Source organism: Mastomys coucha, unplaced genomic scaffold (genome assembly GCF_008632895.1).
Source record: "Mastomys coucha isolate ucsf_1 unplaced genomic scaffold, UCSF_Mcou_1 pScaffold5, whole genome shotgun sequence".
In the NCBI taxonomy this organism is placed as follows: domain Eukaryota; kingdom Metazoa; phylum Chordata; class Mammalia; order Rodentia; family Muridae; genus Mastomys; species Mastomys coucha.
In genome coordinates this window covers 103,430,300-103,451,413 of record NW_022196911.1, presented here as the reverse complement: position 1 = coordinate 103,451,413, position 21,114 = coordinate 103,430,300, and the positions used below count along the sequence as shown (strand labels likewise).

The 21,114-nt window shown below is 45.9% G+C and overlaps 1 protein-coding gene across 2 annotated transcripts in view; it reads left to right on the top strand.

The window, feature by feature from the left end:
- Positions 1–21,114, top strand: part of Pitpnc1 (phosphatidylinositol transfer protein cytoplasmic 1) — a 257,448-nt gene that overhangs the window by 223,920 nt on the left and 12,414 nt on the right. For both annotated transcript variants that reach the window (XM_031351330.1, XM_031351331.1), the window contains exons 7-8: positions 7,686–7,841; positions 16,500–16,563. In XM_031351330.1, the coding sequence (XP_031207190.1) occupies positions 7,686–7,841; positions 16,500–16,563 (220 nt within the window). The remainder of the gene's footprint in view (positions 1–7,685; positions 7,842–16,499; positions 16,564–21,114) is intronic.

Below are 21,114 nucleotides of genomic sequence, written 5' to 3'. Positions count from 1 at the left end.
GGAACTCACTCTGTAGACCAGGCTGGCCTCGAACTCAGAAATCTGCCTGCTTCTGCCTCCTAAGTGCTATGATCAAAGGCACGTACCACCACTGCCTGGCAGCAAGTAGATCTTTGTGAGTTCAGGACACCTTCGTCTCTTAGTAAGTTCGAGGACAGCCAGGGCTCTATAAAGAGACACCCTGTCTCAATGAATACATAAATAAACCACCAAAGTCTTGCTTGTAGCATTTCTGTATGTGAACTGTAATGGATCAGAGTTACTAGGGTTAAAGTCACTAGGGTCGGCCTTGAGCCCATATGAGTGACGTCCTTTATATAAGGAACACAGAGACGGAACAGCACAGAAGGAAGATAGTGTATATACATGGGAGAACATTGCTTCTGACCACTCCTGAAGTGTGCTTTATTGTCCCGTGCTATCTCCCGCCAGCAGGAACAACGCGGCACACACAGGATCCTTCTGCAGTACAAGCTTTAATGTATCTTGAGAGCGAGATCACAAGCTTCAGTTGAGGAGGACCCCGACTATCTCAAAACCCTTCCCTTATATAGAGCTCTATGCCCGCCTCAGACGTGGCGACTCATAATAGGCTGTGAGACGATCAGGCCATTTGACGTGACCAAAGGCACTCCGCCGCAGATCGTTGGGATTTACAGGCACACGCGCACAAGGCGTTTTTATGCCAACGGCAAGCCAGATGTCATCGCCATCTTGTAATGGCGATGTGCTTACGATGGCTTCCCACACTTTATAAGCCCAGGGATGTCAAAGATGGCCAGCAAACCCCTAGATGCTGAGGAAGGAGAACGTGGCAGGCATGACACCTTGTTCATCTCGGACATCTGCTTCCACACTAAAATAGCAAATCTCTGTCATCTAAGCCCTCAGTCTGTAATCCTTCATTATTGCAGTAACAGAACACAAAACACCCAAGTGCCCCATCTAGGAGAAGAGCTCCACCAGCCTCGACTTGACAGGTTCCAGGAAGGACAAAGAGCAGGTATCTAGGTGACTTTCATCACACCCAAACATGCCTATAAGTCACCTTTTGGGGTTGTTCAACATGAACCCATCCTGTGTCAGGAAGCACCTGATCAGTGGGTTCCATGACAGGGAAGAAACATCTCTGGGTGGCTCCTGAGTGATGCCCTCAGATAAAGCTCATTTAACAAACAACCCATAAAAAAAGTAGCTATACATTGTGTGTGGGCACTGAACACTAGCATGTGACCTTGACCATGTGTCTCACCAATAATAATTTGTGTTCCAGTAACAACTGTCGGCCCTTCCCTTTGAGGCTAGGCATGATGGCATAACCTATCCCAACACTCAGAGACAAGCAGATCTCTGTGAGTTCTGGGCCAGCCTGGTTTACATAGAGGCAGCCAAGGCTGCGTAGTGAAACCCTGTCTAGAACAAAACAATACAACCTTCTCTTGAAGTATAGACCCAGATAGGTACCAGCTTCCCAAAAAACAGAGTACTCAGCCAGTTTGTCACTCCCCAGAGGAAACTTCCATTCTGTTGGGTAGTCATGTTCATGTTTGAGCTTGTTTTCCTGCACGGTTGACTACCAGATTACAGATAGCCAGGTGGGCCAGCAGCTGCCTACCTTTCTTCTTCAGAGCTTGGTGAGAGCTGAACAAACCACATGATAGCCTGTCTCATGGGCTGTTTGGGCTTCGAGTCTGTGTGACTCTGTGATGTTGTCAAGTATCGGGCACTTTCTGTGTTCCATGCTGAAAGCAGCAGTTCCCACTCGGAGCCTGGCGGTGACACCGCAGGACAGTTCTGAACACCATCCCACCTGGTGGGTCTCCTTTAATGACTATGCCAAGGTTTCAGATGAATTGCCCTTGACCTCCTGTGGTAAGGGTTGTATCAGTCTCCGCTCACACTACTGTAACAGAAGACTCCAGACGGAGTAGCTTTGAAACAGTAATAGTTTCTTTCTTCATTACGGAGGCTGGAAAATTAAGGCTGTAGCAGATTTATCCTGGGGAGATGAGAGCAAAGGTCTCTTCAGCCCAGGTAGAGCACCAGTGACAGATTGAGGAAAGAGATCCACCCAGATCTCTTGGTTGACTGGGGTTACTTATGGATTATGGTAACTCAGAAGCAGCTTGCTTGCATCACCAAAAGCCCATCCATCCCAGCATGGGTGATGGCTCTCTCAAGCTGCCTTGCTGCACGTCCATATGTAGCTGCTATCAGGTGCACGGGCAGAAAAGGCTCCTCTCTGCAACAATTGTTTCTGTTTACAGAACCTTGTAACCCTCTGAATCCGCTGAGCCCTGTAGGTTCTTTGAGTTTCCTGAGTTGTACCAGTTGCTCATACTTCTCCTTCCAAGAAGGGATGTCTCGATGTGGCTACACAGAAGTTGCTGGACGGTCCAAACCCTGGCTCCTGAATGCTGTCTTCTTGTGCTACTGTAGAAAGGACCCAGGAGCTCTGCAGAGTCTCCCGCCTACTTCTTCCTGTAGTCAAATCTCATCCTATTGTAGTGACCCCAACCATAACATCATTCTTGTTGCTACTTCATAACTATAATTTTGCTACTGTTATGAATCATAATATACATATCTGTGTTTTCTGATGGTTTTAGATAACTCCTGTGAAAAAGTCATTGAACCCCCAGCTTCCAAATAGGCTGTGACCCACAGGTTGAAAACTGCTACTCTAGAGAATGTTCTGGCTTCTGGTTCTACAGGAGGTCATGGGTTGTAACTGAGCAACTCCAATCTTTGCCTCTGTTCCCCAAGTGGCTCTCTTTGTGTACTCCCATCTGTCTCTTTCAAGGACACTTGTCATTGGACCTAGGGCCCATCCATTTAATCTGGGATGAGCTCATCTAAAGATTCTTAGCTTAATTACATCTCCAAAGACCTTGGTTTCCAATCATATCATACTTATAGTTTCCAGGGGCAAAGGTGTGCACTCAGCATATCCTTTATGGAATCTCCAGCCACTGCACAAAGTTTTCAGTATATTAGACTCCAGCAGTCAGGACGCGGAGGGAGAAGGAATGCCACAAACTCTGTGTAAGCCTGGGCTACAATGTAAAAACCCTGTCAGTCAATAAACAAACAACGCTAACATGTTGTTTGGTCACACTAACATCAAGCAGCATGTCCTTTTATTAAAAGCTAATAAAGTATCCCAGCACTTGGGAGGCAGAGGCAGGCGGATTTCTGAGTTCGAGGCCAGCCTGGTCTACAGAGTGAGTTCCAGGACAGCCAGGGCTACACAGAGAAACCCTGTCTTGAAAAACAAAAACAAAAACAAAAACAAAAACAAAGCTAATAACGTGGCTGGAGAGATGGCTCAGCAGTTAAAGGTATTGACTGTTCTTCCAGAGGTCCTGAGTTCAATTCCCAGCAACCACATGGTGGCTCACAACCATCTATAATAGGATCTGAAGCCCTCTTCTGGTGTGTTTGAAGACAGTGACAGTGTACTCATATACATAAAATAAATAAATGCTTTTTTTAAGAAAAAGTTAATAATCTAGCTGGGCAGTGGTGTCTTACACCTTTGATCCCAGCACTTGAAAGACAGAGGCAGGCAGATTTCTGTGAGATTGAGGCCAGTGTGGTCTAAGGAATCAGTTCCAGGAGAGCCAGAGAAGCTTTGTCTTAGGGGGAAAAAAGACAGAAAGAAGCTAACAAACAAATAAATAAATAACCCTAATAACCAGACTGATAAGATGGCTTAGTGGGTAAAGGCATCTGTTGCCAAGCCTGATGACTTACATTTGACCCATTTACAGGGGGAAGAAGAGAGTCACAAAGTATCCTCTAACCTTCACATGCTTGTATGGTGTATGTCTGCACATACGTGCGCACGGGGGCGGGCAGGGGGGGGGGAACGTATGTGCAGAGAGAGAGGGGAGAGGGAGGGAGAGAGAGGGAGAGAGAGGGAAAGGAAGAGGGAGGAAGGGGAGGAGGAGGGAGAGAGAGGGAATAAATAAATATAAAAGGCAGAAGTCAGTGCTTGAAAATTCCCGAGAAATATATACCATTGGAAATAAAGAAAGAGGCTAGGCAGTGGTATGCACCTTCTATCCCAGCACTCTGGAAACAGAAGCAGGCAGAGCTCTGTGGGTTTGAGACCAGCCTGGTCTACAGTGTGAGTTCCAGGGCAGCCAGGGCTACACAGAGAAAACCTGTCTGGAAACAAAACACAAAAAACAAAAGAAACAAAAAAAAAAAAGAGAGAGAGAGAGAGAAACAAACAAACAAAAAAGACGGGAAGAAAAAGGTTTCTAAGTGTTGTTTTAAGCTTAGAGCCAAAGATGTAGCTCATTTCAGATATAACAGAATGGGGGCCTGGATTTCATCCCTAAAACTGGGATGAAGGGAATAATCAAACTTAAATGTTAGCTGGACTGATGACATACCTTTAATCCTAGAGACAGGTGGATCCCTGAGTTTGAGGCCAGCCTGGTAAGTTTCTAGATTGCAAGGGCTACACAGAGAAACCCTGTCTCAAAAGAAGAAGAAGAAGAAGAGGAAGAAGAGGAAGAAGAAGATGAGAAAACTCTGTGTAACTGTACACACATTAGCACACATGCACATATACTCTATAAAAGACATTTTTTAAATTAAAAAACAAGGAATATATCTAAAAACTAACTCTCCTTACCGACCCACCCCCCGAAATGGTTGTAAGACAGTCCAGCTGACAGAGCAATTTAGACTCTTGGATTTAGAAATGATTGGAAAAGTGAAAGGTAGGTAAGCCGTCCTAAGCGGTTGGGCCCTGGGGGTTGGGATACAGTGTTGAGGAGAAGGGAGAAGGGACGTTCCTAGTGTCCAAGCTGAGTCAAGCTCTACCTGCTGTATATGGGTGAACACGTACATACACGAACACACGCACATAGACACATGTGTACACACACAAGCACCTTTTCTTGGTTCACTGCTATCCATTCACATTCACCCGACATTCACATCTGATCCAGAGTTTGGATCAAAGGTGTCTTTCTAGGAGCCTTCCTTCTGTACCTTTCTCCAGCACTTAAAATGTGAATCTCTAATTATAGGCCACATTAGAGATTTACTAGACGAAATTATCAGCTGTAGATAGACACCAGTCTCCGGTGGGGAACATCTTGTTCCCATACAAAGCCCAATTGTTAACCGATTCTTCAGCATTGAGCTATGTGAAAAAAAAAAAAAAAAACCAAAAATCAAAAAACAACAACACCCTTTTGCTGTTTAATTTTGAAAGTAAATGTGGCAGAAAGAACACTGGACTGGCGTGATCTTCAATATCTGATTTTTTCCCACAAGTCTCAGTGTCTTTATCTAGTAAATTGAGGACATAAAACCAGAGTTTCACTGTCCACTTAAAAAATTCTCTTCTGGGCTTGACAAGATGGCTCAGCTGCTCAGCCTGATGAGCCGAGTTTGATCTCCAGAACCCACATCAGGGGAAGGAAAGAACTGACTCCTGGCTTTTCCTCTGACTTTAAGACATGAACCATGGGGTATACGCACACACACATTTTTGTTTTTTTAATTTAAATGTAAAGTTCCATAGCTTTTACCTTACCTTCTGGCTGTGGTAAACACAGTAGACTTCTCATTCACATCCAACCTCTCCCCACACTCTGATTCATACAATAACTTAAAATTTTTGTGGAGCCATCAAGAATCATACCTTGAGACTGGAGAGATGGCATAAAGAATTTGCCATACAGGTATAAAGAACTGAGTTTGAATCCCCAGCACCTACATATTTCCAGGGACAATGGCTTGAATCTGGAATCCCTGTGTTCCTATGTTATGGTGAGAGGTGGACACAGAAGTGTTCCTGGAAGCTTGAAGACCAACTAATCTGGCTTATACAGGAGGAAAAAAAAATAAGGCTATGTCGAAGACAGAAGGTAAGGACTGACTACCAAGGTTGTGTACGCACACGGGCGCACAAGCGCACACACACACACAGACGCCACACCTTGGTTGAAAGCACCTCTGTAATTTCAGCTATGTGAACAATACTTTTCTAGGCTCATTCTAAACTGAATTTTTCTTTCAAGACAAGGTTTCTCTGTGTAGCCCTGGCTATCCTGGAACTCTCTCTCTGTAGACCAAGCTGGCCTATAGACCGAACTCATAGAGATCTGCCTGCCTTTGCCTCCTGAGTGCCAGGAGTAAAGACCTGTACTGAATCTTTCAGGAAGGCCCCCACACTCCCCTTTCATATTGCTGTTAATGCTTGAGGATTGTGAGCCTGGAATGTGTACCCATGGTGTGCTGGATCTTTAGCCAGGAGAGCCTTCCATGCTTCAGAGAATTCAGTGTTGCGGGGGTGACCAGAACTCCTGGGCTACACACAACAAGCTCCTAAAGATAAAAATAGCAGAGAGAGGCAGAAAATAACAAGGGCCAGCTAGGGGAAAAAAAGTTACTGATGTCTGGCATGTGAATGACGGGATGGTTCAGTGGTTAGAGCTCTTGCTTGCTCCTACAGAATATTTCATGCCTGCTGGCAAGCGTTCTCCCATCTGAGCCACATCCCAACCTAGTGTTGTATGTAGTTGTACTACATATGTATTGTTGTTACATATGTAGTGTTGTATGTAGTTGTGTTAAGCTGACAGTGCCATAGACAGACTCTTAAAAGAGGAGCAACGGGGAAAGACAAAGGCTCCGCCTTGTCAGTGTGAAACAGGAATAAGAGATCATTTGTTCTCAGTTAAATCTGAGTGGCCATGCCAAGTTACATAGTTTCAGATTGTACAAAAGGGGTCTTCCACCGTGGAGGCCATCACTAGAACAGTTTAAGTCTACTTGTGTGGGCATGTGCATGTGCATGTGCGCATGCATGTGCATACATGTGTGAACATGGAGTCAGTAGACAGTTTTGAGGGGGCCATTGTCTCTCCTCCCTGCTGAGGCTTCTGTTTCTCCATTGCACAGCATAGTCCAGGTTACTGGCTCTCTGGACCTTACAGCTGATTCTGCCTCTGCCTCCCATCTCCCCATAGATATGCTGGGATTGTAGATGTTCACCACCACATCTGGCTTTTTTTTTTTTTTTTGTAATTTAAAATTTTTTTTTAATTTTATGTATATTGTTTTGCCTACATGCATGTCTGTGTGAGGGTGTTGGTACCCAGGAACTGGAGTTACAGACAGTTCTGAGCTGCTGTGTGAGTGCTGGGAGTCCAACCCACATCCTCTGGAAGACCAATCAGTGCTCTAGACAGCTGAGCAGTCTCTCAAGCCTCCCATCGGGCTTTTTAATGTGAATTCCAGGAATGGAACTTTGGTACTCAGGCTTGCATGGCAAGGGTATTTGCCTGCTGAGACATTTCCCAGGCCTCTCCAGCTCTTCCCAGGAAACAGTGTCCCCCTTAGTAGTCTCTGAGGTCCTCCCTGTTCCTGGTCCCTGGTCCCTAGTAATCATGGTCTACTTTCTGTCTATGTGGATTTTGTCCATTCTGAACATTTCATATGGATAGCTCTTTTTTTTTTTTTTTTTTTTTTTTTTTTTTTTTTTTTTGAGACAACGTTTCAGGTAGCCCAGGCTAGCCTCAGACTCAATATGTAGCTGAGGTGGTCTCCTGGCCATCCTGCCTCTGCCTGCCAAGAGCTGGGGTTACAGGCCTGTACTGCCTCACACATGGCTCTGAAGTTCTAGTATACCAACTTATTTGGTGTATCTTTTCTAGGACCCTAAACACTTCAAGTCTGAGAAGACAGGCCGAGGGCAGCTGAGAGAAGGCTGGCGTGACAACCATCAGCCCATCATGTGCTCCTACAAGCTGGTCACCGTCAAGTTCGAGGTGTGGGGCCTTCAGACCCGAGTGGAACAATTTGTGCACAAGGTGGGTGGTTGAACTGGTCCCTGGGATGTGGACAAGGTCCCTACTGCCATCACTGCCTGGTAGGAGATAGAATGTGTGCCCAGTGCGCTAATGCTGAACTGGTACCAAGTACTTCTATCTAGAAAATACTTCTTAGGTGAAAATCTTCTATAAGGGTGTAATTTTCTCCCAGTACTCAGTGTAGCAGTTTTATAGATTGCTTCTCATTCTGACCTCTGAATCTTCCAGATGAGTATATTTGGGAAGTGGGATTCACAGAATGTATGCCTTGCTTTCCGAGGTTAATCTACCTTCAGACAGGGTCACTTGGCAAGAGCCCAGAAGGCTTATCTCTGGGTACTACTCCCAGGGAAGATTCTCCCTAGAAAGAACTTGCGTACGTAGGCACCAAAAGTAGAAGAGACCCCCAGAGGCAGAACAGGAGCCCCAAGTGGGCCCATGCGGTGGTACACCTCAACACTTCTCACTTTTCTATCCCCTTACTAAAGGATGATGAGCAAGCCCAGATTTTAACAGGGCCCTCACTTTAGAAAACAGATTAACTTTGGTGGCAGGAACCAACTTGATGACATGAGTTTTCTCAAGGTCTCAAATTGGACCCTTTTCCATATGACTAAAATAGTGGCACCTGAGTGCCACGCAGAGCCCTTTGTAACTGTTCTCATTTACATAAGGATAAGTAGTCAGGCCAGTGAAGGCCCTTGCTGCCCAGCCTGACAACTTGAGTTCAAGGCACATGACAAAGGAATGAACAGACTCCCACAAGTTATGTATCCTCTGACCTCCAGCCAAGTGCTGAGGCTTGCATGAGCATGTGCACACACAACAATAAATAAATGTTATAAAATTTTAGACAGACTGGGCAGTGGTGGCGCATGCCTTTAATCCCAGCACTTGGGAGGCAAAGGCAGGTGGTTCTCTGAGTTCAAGGCCAGCCTGGTAAGTTCCAGGAGAGCCAGGGCTAACAGAAAAACTCTGTCTCAAACAAGACCAAATTAATAAAGTAAAAACAAAATAAAATTTTAAACAAATACATAAATAATTCCCAATGTCACAGGGGCTGGAATGTGGCTCTGTTGACAGACGACCTGGCTAGCACACATACAGCCCTGTGTTATATCCTTAGTACTCCAGAAACCAGTTTTGGTGGTGCACACCTCTAATCCCAGTGCTCTGATGGCCAAAGCATAGGAAACAGAAGTTCAAATTTATCCTCGGTTGCATAGTAAGTTCAAGGCCATCCAGGGCTAGATAGATAGATAGATAGATAGATAGATAGATAGATAGATAGATAGATAGATAGATAGATAGATAGATAGATATGAATGACTCTGTCCTTAAAACAAAACAAAGCCAGGTGATGATGGCACAAGCTTTTAATCCCAGCACTCAGGAGGCAGCAACAGGTGTATCTCTGAGTTCAACTCCAGTCTGGTCTATGGAGCAAGTTCCAGGACAGCCAGATCTACACAGAGAAACCCTGTCTCAGGAAGGTAGGGTGAAAAAACCCTCCAAGTTCTTTTTCTCTATATGTGAGAAAAGTTGGCTTTCTGTTTTTCTACTAAAATCTACCAAAGAATACTTTTCCCAAATTCCTTTAGCCACACCACTGTTCTGTCCCCAGGCTCTGAGTTTTTCTCAGCTGGACTTGTCTGCAGACCACAGCCACTTGACAATAGCGAGGTGGAAGATTGTTCTTATGCTTCAAGATGGAGATCCTGCTATACTGCTGTGGCTGGCCTTAAGCTCCTCCTGCCTCAGGCTTCCCAGTAGCTGGGATTTAATAGATGTGCCTCTTGCATCTGGGTATAAAGTTTCATTCTTGAAATTAGGACTGGAATTGATGACCCATTCCTGCACCCTTCCTCACCCAGGCTAGTGGTAAGAGTAGGCTCTGGGATGGATCCAAAGGCCATGAGATTTTATTTATTTATTTTTTTTACATGAATAGCATGTAGTTCTCTGATGAGCTCTGTCTACCATCAGCCAGGAGAGTGAATGAGTAAGGAAGGAGCAATGGAGTTGTCTTAGTTAGGGTTTCATTGCTGTGAAGAGACACCATGACCAAGGCAACTCTTATGAAGGACATTTAATTGGGACTGGCTTACAGTCTCAGAGATTCAGTTCATTTTCATCATGGCAGAAGCCTGGCAGTGTGCAGGCAGACTCGGTGCTGGAGAAGGAGCTGAGAGCCTTCTTGATCCAAAGACAGCCAGGAAGAGGCTCTAAAAGCCCACCCCCACCATGACACACTTCTTCCAACAAGGCCACCGCTCCTAATAGTTCCACTTCCCATGGGCCAAGTGTATTCAAACCACCACAGGAGTCAAGGTCAGAGACAGCCCTAGTTCTGTTTCTGTTGCTGTGATTAAAAACATCCTGACAAAATGAAACCTGGGGGCGAAAAGATTTATTTTAGCTTACTATTCCAGGATGCAGTCCATCATTATGGGAGTGTCACAGCTCAAAGCAACTAATCACATCTCAGCCACAGTCAAGGGCTGAGAGAAATAAATATTTGAGAGACTACTGCTCAGCTCACTTTTTCTACTCTTACAAAGAACTTAAACCTAAGGAATGGTGCCACCCACCATGGGCAGGTCTCCCCCCCAACAGCAACCAAAGCAGTTAATAAAAATCCTCCACACTGGGTATGGTGGTATACACCTTTAATTCCAACACTTGGAAGGCAAAGACAGACAGATCTCCGTGAGTTGGAGCCCAGCCTTGTTTACATAGCACACTACAGGCCAGCCAGGGCTAGATTATATCTCAAGAAAAGAAAAAGAAAAATTCTTCCCAGCCATGCCTGTAGGTCAACCTGATGTGATCTGGATAATTCCTCATGAAGGCTCCCTTCCCAGGCTGTTGTAGACTACCAGTTGACAATTGTAACTAGTCATCACAGAAACTTCATGTTTTCTTTCTGGGTCCTGACCTTGGTTACAGAGCAGAGAGACAAATCACAGAGTAACTCTGTTACTACCTAGCTCCAGGTCTTCAGCAATCACAGAGAACTCTGTTACCACCTAGCTCCAGGTCTTCAGCAATCACAGAGAACTCTGTTACCACCTAGCTCCAGGTCTTCAGCAATCACAGAGTAACTCTGTTACCACCTAGCTCCAGGTCTTCAGCAATCACAGAGTAACTCTGTTACCACCTAGCTCCAGGTCTTCAGCAATCACGGAGAACTATGTTCCCTTCTCCCTTGTCCTCTGGCCCAGATTTACATTATCTTGTCTCTCCTTCCCTCTACTTCCCTCTCTCATTCTCCCTCCTTTGCTTTTGTTCTTTAAAAAAAAAAAATAATTATTATTATGTTTCTGAGTGTTGGAATGGTGCCACCTGTGTGCCACAAGCACGTCTAGTGCCCACAGCGGTCAGAAGAGGGAATTGGATCTCCCAGGACTAGAGATATACAAGTCATTGTGAGCTGCCATATGGGTGCTGGGAATCAAACCCAGATCCTAAGCAAGAGCAACAAGTGCTCTTAACAGACGAGCCAACTCCCCAGCTCCTGCTTTAATTCTTTTGAAGCAGGGTCTCCTACAGCCCAGGCTAGCCTCAAACTCACTGTGTAGCCAAGGCTTGCCTCTAGTGCTCAAATGCTGGGAATTTCAGGTGTGTGCCACCACACCTGTCTGCTTCTTGCCTCCTATGATAGATCCTCCTAAATTACCTCCTCTAAGTAAAGAATCATCGAGTGGTCATGCATCTCATTTCCTCTCCCAAAACACGTTTAAATTGCCCAGAGCTCATTTCATTTATTTCCTTGCCAATGACATTCCGAGAAGCCAATTCTTTAAAGTACCTGCGAGGATTCTATGGCGTATGTATTACACTTCCTTGCCTAATTCCAAACTGAAGGAAGCGTTATAACCCCGCCCCTCCCCTCAGCCCCACCCCTACCCCAGCACACCTGTTCTGCTAATGAGGAAATGTTTACATGGATTGAAAGTACTGGGTGGTGGGGGGAGCTTTCTCTAAACACCTTTGTTTTTTAAGAATCTATTCACAGTGTGTGTGTTGGGGGGGGTGGGATTCAAAAGCCAGCCATTAACGCATTATTGAGGCCTTGTTGCCAGCCACAGCTGTGTTGTGCTTAATGTGACAGGGCGGATTGAGGGATGCTGTTCTTTTGATTTCCATGAATTTGACACCGTCAGCACCCGGGTGTGTATGGCTGCATGGTATTTCTTAGATTCATTACATGTCTCCACTTCCAAATCATAAAAGGACCTCGACAAATACCCAGAGGCAGGAGGAATAAACACTTCATTAGAAACGCTTCCCTTGTTTCTGAAAATCCACCCAATTAAAACCCTTTGCTTATCGAAACCCACTTCAGCCCTTCCATGAGAGGTTTTTTGACAATCACTGGATTTTGTTTGGCAAGAAGAAAGAAAGGAATGTTGGGGGCTGGCTGTGAGTTTCCAAGAAATGTAATAAGGAGTATTTATGGGCTGGGGAGATGGCTCAGTAGGCAAAGAGCTTTGCTGCCCGGGCAGCAGGGCCTTAAGTTTGGATCCCCAGCACCTACATAAAAGCTAGGTAGAGGCATCTAATGCATATAAAGATGTAACAACACCACCACTGGGGACCCTTAGAGACTTATCAGCCAGCCAGTCTAGATAATTGTTAAGTTCCAAGACTGATGAGAGACTCTGTCTCAAAAAGTAATGAAGTCTGGCAGGATGGTTCAGTGGGTAAGGAGATAACCAGCTTCTATAAGATGTCCTCCAACTATCACATGTGCCATCACACACACACACAAAGTTAGTATTTAAAAAGTTTAAGAAGCTGGGCAGTGGTGACGCATGCCTTTAATCCCAGCACTTGGGAGGCAGAGGCAGGCAGATTTCTGAGTTTGAGGCCAGCCTGGTCTACAGAATGAGTCCCAGGACAGCCAGGGCAATGCTCAAAAAACCAAAAAAAAAAAAAAAAAGATTAAAGAAGGGGGCTGGAGAGATGGTTAAGAACACTGACTTCTCTTTCAGAGAAGTCCTGAGTTCAATTCCCAGCAACCACATGGTGGCTCACAACCATCTGTAATGGGATCTGACGCCCTCTTCTGGTGCATCTGAAGAGAGCAACGGGGTGTACTCATATGCATAAAATAAATAAATAAATCTTTTTAAAAAAAAAAATTAAAGAAAGTGGGTAGCAATAGAAGATTCCATCCAGCCTTCATCGCCCACTGCCTTCACATGTCGGCACACTGGCACTTTGACCTCACACACAGCGTGTTTTTACAAAATGAAAAAGTGTCCCAGGAAATAAAAAAGAAACAGGTTTGAGGACCTGAGCTGGACTGCACATACTTTGAACCCCAGCTCTGGAGAACAGGGACAGGCAGATCAGAGAGTTTGCTGTCCAGTCATCCTGGGGTTTCAGGGGTAGAGGGACAGTGAGCTTATCAGCAAGCTTCCAGTTTACTAAGAGATCCTATCTCAAGACAGCAAGCAAAAGAGGAAGGCACTTTGTGTCCTACTCTGACCTCCCCCTAGGCATGCACACCTGCCTACACACCATACACACAAACACACCATACACACAAACACACCATACACACAAACACACAGAAGAAGAAAACAGAGAAATCTGTCAACAGGGAGTTCCCAATTCGGCAACCATGTTTCTCTCCCTCTTCCTCTCTCTCTTCCTTTTCTTTTCGTCCTCTTCCTCTTCCTCCTCCTCCTTCTCACCCTCTTCCTCGTCCTCCTCTTCTTCTTCCTCCTCCTCTTCCTCTTCCTCCTCCTCCTTTTTTAAAATTGAGACAGGGTTTCCTCTGTGTAGCCCTGGCTATCCTGAAACTTACTCTGTAGACCAGGCTGGCTCAAACTAAGATCCGCCTGCCTCTGCCTCCCAAGTACTCAGAGTAAAGGCATGTGCTACCACCATCTGGCCCCAACCATCAGTTTCTTAATCCTTCTGTTCGAATGTGCTGGCACCACAAGCTGACATACACAGATGAGGTGTCTCCTCCTTTTGGTAAACTGTGTTTATTTACTATTATTGCCTGTTACCTCCATGCTGTGGAGATCAGAGCACAAGATTTGGTTCTCACTGGGCAGTGGTGGCACACACCTTTAATCCCAGCACTTGGGAGGCAGAGGCAGGCGGATTTCTGAGTTCAAGGCCAGCCTGGTCTACAGAGTGAGTTCCAGGACAGCCGGGGCTATTCAGAGAAACCCTTTCTCAAAACAAAACAAAACAAAACAAAACAAAACAAAACAAAAACCTCAAAAAACAAAAAGACCAAAAATTTGGTTCTCTCATTCAGCCATAGGCCCTGGGCATGGAGTTTACCTGCTGAGCTGTACCGCTAGCCCCACTGTTGCCCTTGATCAGCCCTGTTCTATATTCTCGGTGTAAATGAATGGCTTCATCTTACCTATGAGCCAAGCTGAAGGTGTGTACAGACTAATGATAACTCCTGGGCACTCACTCAGCAGTAACTGGAATGCCTCCTCTAGGCTGAGCACCTTGAGATTTAACTGGTACAGAGCCTGCTTTTCCTTTGAAAGAGGGCACATCTTAATGGAAACAAACTCTTTTCTGAATAGCAGAGGTCACTGTCTTGGTGACTTTTCTGTTGCTGTGAAGAGACGCTGTAACCGAGGCACCTTATAAAAAAGAAAGCTTTTAACTGAGGCCTTGCTTACAGTCCACAGTCATGATGGCAAGAAGCATGGCGGCAGGCAGGCACCCATGCAGGCAGGCAGGCAGGCATGGCGCTAGAGCAGGAAGCTCAGAGCTTACATATTATCCGAAGGTTGGAGGCCAAAAGAGAGCTAACTAGCTAACTGGAATGGCATGGGCCTTTGAAACTTCAAAGCCCACCCCCAGGGATGCACCTTCTCTAACAAGGCCACACCTCCTAATCCTTTCCAAACATTTTCACCACCTGGGAACTAAGTATCCAAACATATGAGCCTATAGGTCACTATCATTTGAACCATCACGATCACTACTCTTTCTCTGACGGGATAATTCGCTGCGCCTACATCCTGTGCAATTGCTTGGGATGTTCTTAGACCAGCGTGTTGGGAGTGTCAGTAACACTTGGTTCCGTTTGGAATTGAGCAATGAATGCAGATGACCAGAGCGTCATCCTTTCAGTATGCAAGACCCAAGATACACACGATACGTAAATGTCCTTATAAGCTTATGTCTTAGTTAGGGTTAACTGCTGAAAACAGACACCATGACCAAGGCAAGTCTTATGAAGGACAACATTTAATTGGGGCTGGCTTACAGGTTCAGAGGTTCAGTCCATCATCATCATGGTGGGGGTATGGCAGGCATGATGCAGGAAGAGCTTAGAGTTCTCTTTGTCTGAAGGCTGCTAGCAGAATACTGGCTTCCAGGCAGCTAGGATGAGAGTCTTAAAGCCCACACCCACAGTGACACACCTACTCCAACAAGACTACACCTACTCCAACAGGGCCACACCTACTCCAATAGGGCCACACCTTCTAATAGTGCCACTTCCGGGGCCAAATATATACAAACCACCACAGCTTGATTTCATGTAATAAAAAGGAAAAACAATGAACAATTATTGAAAGAGATTGGGGCTAGAGAGGCGACTCAGGAGTTAAGAGCACTGGCTGTTCCTACTGCAAACCAGGATTGGGTTCCCAGCACCCTCGTGGTAGCTTACAACTCCAGTTCCAAAGGACCCGACAGCCTCTTTTGACTTCCTCAGGTTCTGCATGTATATGGTGCACATACATACATGCAGACCAAACACACACATAAAAATAAACAGATCTTTAAGGAAGAGATAAAATAAAAAAATATTGTTTGGGGGCTAGAGAGATGACTCAGCGGGTAAGAGCACTGACTGCTCAGGTCCTGAGTTCAAATCCCAGCAACCACGTGGTAGATCACAACCATCTGTAATTAGATCTGATGCCCTCTTCTGGTATGTCTGAAGACAGCTACGGTGTACTCACATATGATAAATAAATCTTTGGGCCGGAACGAGTGAGGCCAGAGCGAGAAGGAAAAAAAGAAGAACTATTTTATTTTATCATCATTATTTGGGGCCTATCTGTGTATGTATGGAAGGGCGGGTGCACTTGCCAGTGATGCTGTTATGGAGACCAGAGGTCAACATCCTTGTCTCTCTCCAGACTTTTAAATTTTCTCCTAAATTATTTTTAATAATCTTTACATTTCATTTACTTATTTAGGGGGAGTGGAGGACATCTGAGGGCAGAGGCACATAAGGAGGTCAGAGGACAACCTTCGGGAGTCTGTACTCTCCCTCCACCATTTCTACTAACTGGGACCCAGACATTGAACTCAGGCAGGCTTAGCAGGAGTCACCTTTGCCCTCTGACCTGGCTCAGTGACCCCAGCTTATGTTTTGAGACAGGCTCTCTCACTAAACTTGGGGGTTAACTGACAGGCCAGAAAGCTCCTGGGGAACCTCCATTTCCACTCTCCCCCAACCCCCCAGCACTATGGTTACAGGACAGGCATACATTAACATGTCTAATTTTTACATGGGTGCTAAAAATCCAAATTCAGTTCCTCGTGCTTAAACAGGCAGCACTTTGTCCACTGAGCCATGTCCGTAGCCCATCAACCCTCAAATGCTCTTGGTCACACCTGGTATTATTTCAACCTCCTTCTCTTACCCTTCAGGTGGTCCGAGACATCTTACTGATTGGACACAGACAGGCCTTCGCGTGGGTTGATGAGTGGTACGGTAAGTCCGATGGCCCAAAATAACTTGGAGAATGGTTTCATAACACCTCGACTTGGCTTTCAGTCCACCCAACTTCAAGTGTCACCTAGAAGGACAACAACAAAGGGCAGGCCATCACTTCCTGTATTGGAAATAGCTCTGTCTGGCGAGCCTAACAAAGATGTAATTATAGGAGCTTGGTCTGAAATAACCACAGAACTATTGACCAAGTAGGACTGCGGAGTGCTTGATGCCTGTCTCACGGACACACGGGGCTCCATTGTTCTCTGCGGGGTGGATTTCAGACCCATCCTAAATTATCCCAAACTTCAACATTATCTGATTGAAGCATCTTATTAAGTAACAGTCCCTTGATGCAGGGAGCTCTTGAAAATAGACCCTCATCGGAGACATACAATTTCTCTAAGATGTCAAAGATGGAGGGAGGGAGGGAGGAAGACGTAGGTGTCTGAACAACTCTAATGGAAAGTGCCACTTGGCTTTTTGGTTTCTTTGGGGTTTTTTTGTTTTTAATGTCATTCGAAGATTTTAAACAAGTTCTGCACCTTGTCAATAAATCAAAACAAGGTTTGCTCAGTACCATAATGGATGGACTACCCTCCCTGGATGTTCAGCACTGCGGTTGTGTGGACATGAGTCCTCTGCCTCCCCTGAATCAGTCATCAGGTGGCCTGTGTCCTTAGCTATAAATAGAAGTGAGCACACCCAACCAGTGACTTAGGATGGAGCCAACTGTCTGTGTCTATTGTCCTAAGTCACGTTATCTGTCCTGGGTATACCTGACATTGTATTTTCCACCCTTATTCCATCCATGCCCTCTGTTTCTAGAGCAGCAGCTGACCCCCTCCGTTATCCTATCTTAAAGTGAAAGGCTACGTTGAACAGAATGGGTGAGGGCAATGCTGACCACTTGGGCCGCAAGTTGAAAAGGCTTGGCCCTCCAGGCTACAGGGTTTGTTTAGTTTTATGTTTCCATTTTTCCCAGCTCTGCACCTGCTGAAGAGTAAGCTCTTCTTCCTGGTTTGCCCAAAGGCCCATCCCCACTTAGGTTGTTATATCCCACAACCCCAGGACATTTTCAGGCACTATGCTGTCAGGAAGACTCCCCAGGCCCTGGCTTTTATGAGATAGGTCACTGGAGAGGATCCTCGGATTATTTCCTCTGGGCCTTAAGTTTTTTCCGGTGCTTTTATCTTCTTGGTGTTGGGTTTGTTTTTGTTTTACTGGGGAGCAAGTCTCAGAGGGAATACAGACCTTTGACCAACACCACCCCACTCGCACGAGTTCGCGCGTACGCACACACACACACACCCACACACCCAAAAAAAAAGAAAGAAAAGGAAAAGAGTTGAAGAAGTAATGTCTGTCCTCTCTTAACTTGTACTCTCAGAACTTATGGTTCCCTTGTTGCCAACTTCTAGGAAATATCACAAGGCTAGTCAATGAGCAGTAGGCCTGCATCGATTAATTGCACAAAGGACAGGCACACCCAGAGGACCCCAAAATCTGTCACCTTGATGAGTGGGAGGCAAAGCTCCCAGCTAGGGTTCCCTCGAACCAGGATGCTACTGAGGGCTGCACTCTGCTTACGGAGGTAAAGCATTTCAAGCCTGCTTTTCCAGAAAGAGGGTCCGGGGCCAGTGAGATGGCTCAGTGGGTAAAGGCATCGGTTGCTAAACCTGGTGACCTGAATTCATTCCCCAGAGCCCATGTCAAAGGAAAGAACGGACTCCACAGAGTTGTCCACTAACATCTACCCAAGTGTATCGTGGGATATGCATATCATGCACACATATACAATAATAGTTTTTCTTAATTAGAAAAGAGGTTGACAATCAATATAGGAGAGAAAAAAAAAAACCGAAATGGGAGTGTGTATCCAGTAAGGAAATATGGAGAATGGATCCTGATTCTTTTCCGTCTCGCTAAGCCTGCGGCAAGGAAGTGATGACTTTAGGCCATTTAATTAAGAGAGTAGAAGAGACTTGCCTAGCGTGTGCAAGACTCCTTTAGAATTCTCAGATTATTACAAGAGCCTAGAGCTAGAATACTATATTAGATGAAAGACGGGCTCTCCAGCCAAAAGGTCTTTAAGAATTCCTACCTATTTACTTAGGACGAGAAGGAAAGCAGTTAGCAACTCAATGAGTCTGTTGATCACAAAATCTCCTTAGTGACTGAGTTGTGATTGGAAGGCTTTGGGGAATGTAGACCATCAGGGCTGGCTGTCGACCCCAGGGTGGTCTCCACCCGCTGTGTCCACATTGACGGTCTCAACCAAAACAAGCAGCCTTTTCAGGCAGCCAGGATCTGAGAACCACACCATCAATTTGGTCCAACCCTCTTGCAGACCTCAGCAGCCCAGCTGAGCTGCTGGCCTGGAGCACAGTGGCTCCTTCATTACCTGACGCAGACTCTCAGGAAATTAAATGAATAGAAACAGGCCCTGCCACACAGCGTCTCCTCAGCCACTTACTGACTCAAGGTCATTCGGGGAACTATGGGTCTTTCAGAGAGAGGGGTGTGTTAAGTCCAGGCAAAGTCCAAACCAGGACAACCCTTCGGCTCGGGTACCTTGGGTTGCCTTTTCTCTTTGATCATGTACACGCTCAGCGAGGCCCCTGGTCATAGACATGGACGACGTCCCAAGTAAAGCAGCCCCCTCTGGAGCCGCAGTTTACAGTTCTGGTTCTCAAAGCAAGGTCCCTAGGCCTGCAGCCTCCGGATCTCCTGGGTATTTGTTAGAGACGCACATTCCCCAACCCCTAGCTCACTGTGGTTCCAGGTGGAGTCCCAACTCTTGGCTCCCAGCCTGGAACAAGGACGACAGCTTAAATAATTCATTCCAAGTAGATTAGACTAGAGGGATCAGAGCCGTCTTCGGGGCCAGCTGCTAAGCTCTGGTGCCTCATAAGAATTAAAAGAAGAAAAAGTAAATAAGTAGTCACCCTCTTTCCTTAAACGGACGGGTTAGAAAAGAGCCTCCCCACTCTGGACAGACTCAGCAGGTGCTCTACTGTTGGCACTGGGATTGGGTGCCATTCACCTCCTGAACAGCATGTAGCATGTTTGGGTAGGGCACCCTGTCCGCCGTCCTTAAGCATCATCAAGGACACTCCTGGTTCTCTCTCTCTCTCTCTCTCTCTCTCTCTCTCTCTCTCTTAGAGAATAGACTCACCATCTCCAGTGTTTTAATTAGGAGTGAAGAAAAGACATTGTTCAGGATGGTGATCTTTTCCCACCCAAGGATTTATTTCTGCATCTCTACTGAGTTCCTGCATTCTTGGAAGTCACGAAACCATTTCCCTAAGCAGATATTATTCGGCTCATGTTCGTCATAAAGTATCTGGCGTGTCCATGTTGGAGGACTTGAGTTTGCTTTCCAAGGCTCTGATTGGCCTTTAGCCGTGAGCCTCGAGCCTCTCTGCATGACTAGAACGCTAATCAGCTGAGCCACGACACATTTCAGGAGATGGGGTGAGAGGGGAGGTGGATAAAAATAGCCAGCCCAGCTTCATAAAAAAAAAAAAAAAAGCTGGGATTGGCTTCTCAAATCTGACAGTATTCTCAGAGAGGCACACTGAAGGTTGCCACAGGGACCCTGTGACTGAGGGGGACCTCACAAACGTCTTTGAAAACTTGACTCTTCCCAAAAAAAAGTATGTGGGAGGTTGAGTTCTGTCTGGTAGATGACACGGCCTTATGAAGTGGCTTAGAACTCAGTCAGGATTCCTAGAGAAAGCCTGACGAGGCGAGAAGCAAGCTCAGGTGAGAAAGGAGCCGCAGCTGTGTGAGTCCACCACCCCAGCATCTTCCAGGTGCCCTGGGTTTCCTAGAAGCCAACCCTGAGCCTGTGTGTGTGTGTGTTCATTTTTCTAGGAAGGGATCTCGTAACATCACATGACTTTCATTTTCAGAGGAACCTGTGACCCCTTTTCCTGCCTACATTCCAACACCCACCTAAAAATGGTGGGCATAGTGAGACCAATCTGTGACCCCAGTGCTTGGGAGGCAGAGGGCAGAAAAATCGCCACAAGTCAGAGACCAGCTTGTACTACAGAGGGAGAGACTACACAGCAAGACCCTGTCTCAAAGCAGAGGCTGGAGAAATGGCTCAAAGGAGAAAAGCACTTGTTATTGTTACTCTTACAGAGGACTGGGGTTCATTTCTTAGCAACCACACGGTGGTTCACGGCCACCCATAACTCCAGTTCCAAGGAATCAGATGCTGGCTTCTTACCTCTGAAGGCACCAAGCCCTCATGCGGTGCATAGGCATATATACATGCAGCCAAAATACCCATGCTCATAAAATTAAATTAAGTTTTAAAAAAGAAAAACAAAATTGCAGCTATCAGTTGCCATTCTAGATCCTGGCGGTCTGGGTTGTATGGAAGGATGTGTTCCAAGCCTGAGGTTGGCTGATTCCAACACAGAAAACGTAGAAAGCTTCAGCTTTATGTATAAAGCATGTGCTAGGTCATAATTGTTCCAATGAGTTGTTTTAAGTTCCTACTAGGCCTAATGGTGCATGTCTACAATCCTTGTACTC